This window comes from Chiloscyllium plagiosum, chromosome 30, assembly GCF_004010195.1.
Source record: "Chiloscyllium plagiosum isolate BGI_BamShark_2017 chromosome 30, ASM401019v2, whole genome shotgun sequence".
In the NCBI taxonomy this organism is placed as follows: domain Eukaryota; kingdom Metazoa; phylum Chordata; class Chondrichthyes; order Orectolobiformes; family Hemiscylliidae; genus Chiloscyllium; species Chiloscyllium plagiosum.
This window is the reverse complement of record NC_057739.1, coordinates 5806459-5814709: the sequence shown is the minus strand read 5'-3', so window position 1 is coordinate 5814709 and position 8251 is coordinate 5806459. Positions and strand designations below refer to the sequence as shown.

The 8251-nt window shown below is 41.4% G+C and overlaps 1 protein-coding gene across 2 annotated transcripts in view; it reads right to left on the bottom strand.

The window, feature by feature from the left end:
- Nucleotides 1-8251, bottom strand: part of LOC122564737 (FK506-binding protein 15-like) — a 12242-nt gene extending 3991 nt beyond the window's left edge. Inside the window, exons 1-3 of one of the 2 annotated variants that reach the window (XM_043719882.1) lie at nt 8026-8251; nt 1924-2753; nt 140-242 (exon numbers count right to left, since the gene is read on the bottom strand). In XM_043719882.1, coding sequence (XP_043575817.1) covers nt 140-242; nt 1924-2753; nt 8026-8121 — 1029 coding nt within the window. In that variant the 5' untranslated portion in view covers nt 8122-8251. The remainder of the gene's footprint in view (nt 1-139; nt 243-1923; nt 2754-8025) is intronic. The other variant, XM_043719880.1, reaches the window with a different exon arrangement.

Here is an 8251-nt window from a genome sequence, read left to right as displayed (position 1 = left end):
TTACCCTCCTGTCCTTCCCTGCCCCCCTTCATTGCTAAGCCCTCAGGTTCCCAACTTCCCTTCCAAGGTAGAGTCCTGCACGGCAACACTGCTCCCATTCTCCCTCACTGTTGCAGTAATGAAATCCCTATTTTCTTACCACTTCATCTTCATCCTCTTCCTCCTCCTTCTTGGTCAGCTTTCCCGATTTCAGAGTCACCGGTTTGAACAAGCCCTCATCATCGTCATCATCACTGAAAAGACTAAAAAAGTAAAAGGTCACAAGGTCAGTGATCACTGTCTCTGTTCTTCATTCCTAACAGAGATTACTTTATAACCCCATTCTTTAAGGAGAAAGTGAGGACTGCAGATGCTGGAGATCAGAGCTGAAAATGTGTTGCTGGAAAAGCACAGCAGGTCCGGCAGCATCCAAGGAACAGGAGAATCGACGTTTCGGGCATAAGCCCTTCTTCAGGAAGAAGGGTTTATACCCGAAACGTCGATTCTCCTGTTCCTTGGATGCTGCCGGACCTGCTGCGCTTTCCCAGCAACACATTTTCAGCTCTACCCCATTCTTTACCCAGTCATGACTAACACTGGGAAAGATTCTTCAAAAAGCAAAATTGGCAGCTCAGAACTGCTCAATCTTCACCGGTGAAGATGAGGAGGAAATTCAACTGAGAAAGTCATCATCCCAGCCAATCCTGATCCAGCTCAGACACATGCTCAAGCAGGAGTCACTGGTCAGAAATCAGATGAGGGGAATTCCTCAAAACATTACCTAACAAATATAAACAGCAGCAAAATAAAGTAACACAGACACCAGAACAGCACTGTTGCATTTCTATAGTGCCTTGCATGACCCAAGGACACTTGAAAGCCTTTTATAGCCAATTACCCTTTTAGAAATGCAGTTAATACCTGTACTGAAAAGTAGCCAACTTGCACACAGCAAGTCAGATGTTCAGTTTTTCAAATGTGATACTGCTTCAGTGACAAACATTATAACACTGAAAAAAATCTCTACTTTTCTTCACATGGGGTGTATACTGGGAGGATGTTACCCCAGCACTGCAGTGCAAAAGGGTCAAGACCTTAGAATAAGCAGTCAGTTGGTTAAGACTGAGATAAGGACAAACGCCTTCACCCGAAAGACTGTATACCTTTGGAATTCCTTATCCCACTGCTCAATCATGGGCCATATTCTGCTCAGAGATCAACAAATTTTTGGATAACAAGAGAATTAAAGAATGAGGGAAAAGAGTAATGGGAGTTGGAATTGACGTAGACCAGTTATAATCTTAATGAATGGTGCATCAGACTTGACAGGTGAAATGGTGAATCCTGCTCCCGTTTCTTCGGTTATATTCTTATATCATTCAGCTCGGAGTATTTTTTTTAAACTGTATATTATGACAGCTGTGTAGCTTAACTCCATCTGCCCACTCTGGTTCCCTTACACCACTGTTCAACAATTTGATATCAATCCCAGTTTGGAAATGGAATTCCCTTGGCTGTAACTGCATTTGGGAAGAAGAATGTTTCCAGGTTTCCAATTACTGTTGAATCTCTATCTAAATTTCAGCAAGTGCATTCCAGATGCTAGCTGTGGAAACAAGGTCTCACCTCCACCCCATTTACCTGCTGAGGGCAACAACACCTGGAACATGAAGCACCCACACTCACTGATGAGTAACAACCAAAACCAGACAATTGAAACATTTTTTAAAAATCTGTTTCCCTTCAAAATTAGCCACATCACAGGAACACCTGCTTAATCCCATCACATGATTACAGCTTCCTGCATAATCCAGCCATTGGTTTCTCTCACTTGGGTGTCTTGAATACTTTGGAAACGGAGTATAATGTAGTCTGACTGAAATAACACCCAAAGTCTGGAAAATCCAAACTCTCCGCAATTTCATTGACTTGTACAGTACTTACCTGGCGGCATTTGTTGAGGGAGCAGATTTAGATTTATGTCCTGGTGTTGATATTGTGTCACTGGAACCATGTTCCACCACGTGCAATGCTTCCAGCTCTGAGGGAGACTCGCTTGCTTCAAACACTGGACCCTCTGGAATTTCTGGACTCTCTTCATTCCCATTGAGGGCTGGGACTGCTTCCTGCAAGGGTTCTGAAAGCAGAGTCTCCTCTTGAATTCCAGAACCGCTTTCAAAGCTGAGTGCTTGAGATTGCTCTTCCTGTCTTTCAGTCGGACTGTTTAAATCCAATGTATTGTCAAGCTCACAGTGCTGAACTCTGTCCAATGGGTTAAGGCTCTTCTCTAGTGTTCTATCATGATCGGGGACCTCTGTTTGTTGATGAGATTTTCCATTTTGACAATCAGACAAAGGCTTCTTCTCAGTCTGTGTGTCAGCAGCTCCTTTCCTGGAGGTTTCTGCAGTAGCCTCCTGCTTATCTGCTATGGGTGAACCTTGTGCGAGAGTGGGAATGTTCAGGCTAGAGGTCAGGGTTGCCTCTGGCTGCTCCAACTCCAGTGCTTTTGAGCCTTCAGCCTCATTATGCTCAGATTTCACTGTAACCACCTCACCAGAGTGACCAGGTGATAAATTCACATCTTTTATCCAGTGAGCTTCAGCTACTGTGGGTTGTTTGTCATCCAATACTGCAGTGTTCGGACTTTCTGAGGTATCAGTATTTGCTTTCATCTCAATCGGAGGAGCTGCTTGTTCTTCGCGCTCCTCCTCAGATTCATCATCCTTTGTGATTGGCTGGTCTTGGTCACTTCTCAACAGTTTCAGGGTAACTGCCTATTTGAAAAGAACAAGGTAAGATCATTTGTAGATACATTGCAGAACCAGAAACAGAGGTGTAAAGAATTATTTCTGGGCCTTGTAACGGCCAAAGGTACACTGGGTTCAGTGAAGTTCGGGGAACGGATTCATAAATTTTAATCTTCCATTGGTACTGATCTTAGTTGGTGCCAAAAGTTTGCATGTTTAATATTAGACTCAAACACAAGTATTTGCTGATAAATTACTTATTTTTGATGGATGAAGAAAGGAAAACCTAACATTTTTGTCAATGCCTTCCTAAACCAGTCAGGCTGAAAAAGTCCCAACTCCAAACTTTGGCATATCCTGAGTTAGACAACAAAAGCAGTGACCCAGGGCTCTCAATTTTAGTTTAATAATCAGTATGTGTGCGGAGATTTCATGAGAACAGCACCAGAGTTTGGTGTAAGGCATGTCAGCAATGTCAAACCTCCCAGATGATGGGTCATTTGGGTGACTGCAGAACCAAATCCAGCTCAAGCTAACTTACTTTTATGAGGGGAGGCCAAGGAAACCCAAACACAAATAGAAAGCATGAGACACCAACACTGTTTCATCCGGAGGCTCACTGAATATGTTACCTAGTATGGTGATGAAATGTCTGAAAATGAACCTTCCAGCTCAACGGGCAAAACTACATCCAGAACCTTAAACTGAGCTACAAATCTTCTCAAAACTCGCTATCTGGAATTAATGTCTAATACACTACTCTTGCCCCAAAATTCAATTAAATCTTTATTTCCCAGATGATGGGTCATTTGGGTGACTGCAGAACCAAATCCAGCTCAAGCTAACTTACTTTTATGAGGGGAGGCCATCTTAATTCATATTTCCAGAACTGTCCTAAAGGGGCAGTTTTAAATGAAGTTTAAAAAAATATCAGCAAGGGCAAGACAAGAGTAATAAATGCAGTTTTTTTCCCCCAGTAATCAAAGAGGCAAGAATGAAGAAACCCATCAACACAGGAATTCAGAATGAAAAACAGAGGGGAAAAAAAAACTTCACATAGTTGAGAGGCTTTGGAACCCACTTCCAGTGTTAATGGCTGAAAAGAAACAATGTCAATGTTCAAAATCAGATTAGACAGGTGGATGAAAGAACAGCATTTAAACTAACAATTAAGTCTATTTGCTCAGATGAAGGGTAACGGCCAGTTTCTATACCACAGCTTCTATGTATTTTAGCAGCTAAGTGTTTAAAAATGTTCCAGATTTTTCAGTCCACTATAACACAGAGAGATCGACTCCATACACTGACTGCTGTGCATGAAGAATTGCTGTACGTCAATCTGAAATTAATGGATATAGGTTTGCTTGCTGAGCTGCAAGGTTCATTTTCAGACGTTTCATCACCATACTAGATAACATCTTCAGTGAGCTTCTGAACAAAGCACTGCTCATGTTTCCTGCTTTCTATTTTTCTGTTTGAGTTTCTTTGGGTTGATGTCATTTCCTGATCTTTTTCTCAGGGGTTGGTAAATGGGATCCAAGTCAATGTGTTTATTGATAGAGTTCTGATTGGAATGCCATGCTTTTAGGAATTCTCATACGTGTCTCTGTCTGGCTTGTCCTAGGATGGATGTGTTGTCCCAGTTGAAGTGGTGTCCTTCCTTATCTGTATGTAAGGATGCAAGTGAGAGAGGGTCATGTCATTTTGTGGCTAGTTGATGTTCATGTATCCTGGTGGCTAGTTTTCTGCCTGTTAGTCTAATGTAGTGTTTGTTGCAGTTCTTGCAAGGTATTTTCTAAATGGACAAACAGGCAGAAAACTAGCCTCCAGGATACATGAACATCAACTAGCCACAAAACAACATGACCCTCTCTCACTCGCATCCTTATGTACAGATAAGGAAGGACACCAGTTCGACTGGGACAACACATCCATCCTAGGACAAGCCAAACAGAGACACACACGAGAATTCCTGGAAGCATGGCAATCCAATCAGAACTCTATCTACAAACAATTGACTTGGATCCCATTCACCACCCCCTGAGAAAATGAACAGGAAATTATATCATAGGAAATGACATCACCGACCCAAGGAAACCCAAACACAAATAGAAAGCATGAAACACCAACAGTGCTTCATCCGGAGGCTCACTGAATATGTTACCTAGTATGGTGATGAAATGTCTGAAAATAAACCTTCCAGCTCAACGGGCAAAACTACATCCAGAACCTTAAACTGAGCTACAAATCTTCTCAAAACTCGCTATCTGGAATTAATGTCTAATACACTACTCTTGCCCCAAAATTCAATTAAATCTTTATTTACTTCTCCATTTCTTTAAGTGCTCTAATCCTAGAAGTCCAGTTTGTGAACTTGTCCTTTCCGGGCTGACAAATACCACCTTTTCCATCTTTCTCTTAACTCAGAGTCTTGGCACAGGGAAAACAATCACTTTTATTACCCTTCCCTGCAGCGCCTCCGGCAATCACTATCTCCTCAGCTGAATATCTCCTTGGTGCCTCAACCACCATTGGTGCATAAGTAATCAACCAGAGCATGACTTCCTCTCTCTGACATGACTTTTCAATATTCTTCCAACTTCCTATCGATTTTGATTGCTGTTCCTCATTGGTTAGACATTCTGAATATATTCAGAATCCTAAATTTCTTTCAGTAGCATTCATCAACGGTATTGCTTATACAATTAATGGTAGGGCCTTGAGTACTGTTGTAGAACAGTAGCGGTGCAGGTACATAATTCTTGAAAGTTTGCATCACATACAGACAGGGTGGTTAAAAAGGTGTTTGGCACGCTTGCCTTCATTGCTACGTCCTTTGAGTATAGGGGTTTAGATGTTATATTGAGGTTGTATGGGATATTGGTGAAGCCTCTTCTGGAAAACAGTTAGGAGAAAGTGAAGACTGCAGATCAGAGTTGAGTGTGTGGTGCTGGAAAAGCACAGCAGGTCAGGTAGCATCCGAGGAGCAGGAGAATCGACTTTTCAGGCACAGGCCCTTCATCAGGAAGTCTGTGTCCAGTTCTGGTCATCCAGTTATAGGAAGGATATTATCAAGCTGGAGAGGGTTCAGAAGAGGTTTCCCAGGATGTTATATGTGTGGAAGGCTTGAGTTATAAAGAAAGGCTGGAATAAGTGAGACTTTTTTTTTCACTGGAGGGTAGGAGGTTGAGAGGTGACCTGATAAAAATTTATAAAATAACAAGAGGTACAGGTAGAGTTGATGGTCGTTGTCTTTACCCTAAGGTGGGGAGTTTCAAGACTGGGGGGCACATCATTGAGGTGAGAGGAAAGAGATTTAAACAAGACATGAGGTAATTTTTCTTACACAGAGGGTGGTATGCATGTGGAATGAACTTCCTGAGGAAGTGGTGGATGCAGGTACAATTACAATGTTTAAAAGACATTTGGATAAGTACATGAATAGGAAAGGTTTGGAGGGATATGGGTGAGGAGCAGGCAGGTGGGACTAATTTAGTTTGGGATTATGTTTGTCACGGACTGATTGGACCAAAGGATCTGTTTCCATGCAGGACTACTGCATGCGTTGCTTATTTTTTTCATTACATGCAGTACTATACTCATGACTGCATTTAATTTCACTGGACATTATCATTTTGCCCACTGATCTTTTTGATCAGTTTATTACGCAACTTCTGAGCAGAGTTTCCTCATTTTTAGTGTCAGCAGAAAATTTTACTGGCTTGCAGAAGGTTTCTCGTTTTTAGATTAGAAACATTGTGCTCTGGGGAATATCACTCAACATATGCCTGAATTGATTTCCGGCCCTTCAGCCAATTTCATATCTACACCCAAGGCTTTCCTGGATAGATATAGCTTCAAACAGTGGAAATCATGTGAATTCTAGGTTGAAGGCTAGACATACTGGGGGCAGAGCTTTCCGAAGCTTACTTTGGGTACCACTCACTCAGGATTTAAGAACTTCTTCAGTCAGGACAGTCTGTTTTTTCAAATCGATGTTGTTTATTAGATTTTACATAATGCTGAAACGCATGTTTGCAAATGAATTCCATTAATGGCACACAGAATGGATGTTTAATGGGATGGCAGTTCCTCATGTCTGTCTGATATATTTATTGATTATGCTTCTTCCCAAATCACTCCAATATGATTCCCAATGGTTCCCAGAACCCCTCGCTTAGCATTTTAGAATGAGTTTTCTCTCTCTCTCTGGGATGTGTTTTTAAATTGTTTTAATCTCGCCAAGGTTTTTATCTCATTTTGAATCAAAATTACTAAGTTCCTGAGGTTATCATATCTACTATGTACTAAAATAATACTTGGTCATCTGTTTTACTCATTTTTAGGCTTTAACCTTGCATTCATTTAATCACTCTTTTAATGTTCTTTCACATTTTCTTACATTACTTCCAGTATCTCCTGCCTTTTTCAACACGATTGGTATCATTTGACAAAAACAGTAGCTCTTGTGCTGAAGTTAAAGTCTTTTGTGCCAAGTTACAAGAAAGGAGATCCTATAGCAAAGACTGGCAGGCAATAGATTTCACTTCTTTTTTCAAGCCTTCATCAGGAAAATGTAGGCACACTATGTTCACAACACAAATTACGTTCTCTAATTCTGATCTCATGTATCGTAATTTCTGTTGCCTCATCAATGAGGATTCTGCCAAAAATGGGTGCATGTCTTCAATTAAGTGTTTCATAGAACGCCAACAGGATGGAAGCTGGTTTTTTCAGCCCATCGAGTCCACATCCTCCAAAGAGCATTCCACCCAAACCCACCCCACCTCTGCAATTCCCATGATAAATCAACTTAGCCTGCACATCCCTGGACTGTGGGAGAAAACCCATGGAGACACAGGGAGAAGGTGCAAACTCCACATGGACAGCCCAAAAGGTGGAATCTGAGAGGCAACAGTGCTAACTGGACCATGTGATATTGCATCAACCTATACCATATGCTGTTAATGTGAATCATCTCAAGCTGTTCCACTTTTGAAGCATCTAAATTTTTGCTATGTTATTGCACTGTAACGTTATGTAAGAAAGAGACCAAACACCAAAGCCATTCCTACAGCAGAAGGTAAAGTGACTGCTCCTCTAGACTGGGCAGGCAGATGACTTAGATATTAGCTATACTTGCATGTTTATTTTGATATCTGAGGGAATAAGCAAAAGGAAAGGATAGCATTAAAAACAAAAATCCAGATCTGGACAGTGGGTTTTAATCACAGGCACCAGGTGGACAAGCAAGCCCAAGCTTTGACTTCTTGGTGTTGGTTGGTTGCAATGTCTGTACCTTGATAGTGTTCACAATGATACCAAGGACTGCTCTGCCACTGTACATTTCATCCAGGTCAAACTCTCCTCGCAACGACTGAAACACTCCATTCATGATCTTCTTCACCTGCAAAAAGATTTTATAATATCCTAGTTCTCATTACACATTGGTTTTTGAGAGTGATTTTTCAAGATAAACCAAAGAACCATTGGGTTGGGACTTTCCAACATTACCAATATCAACA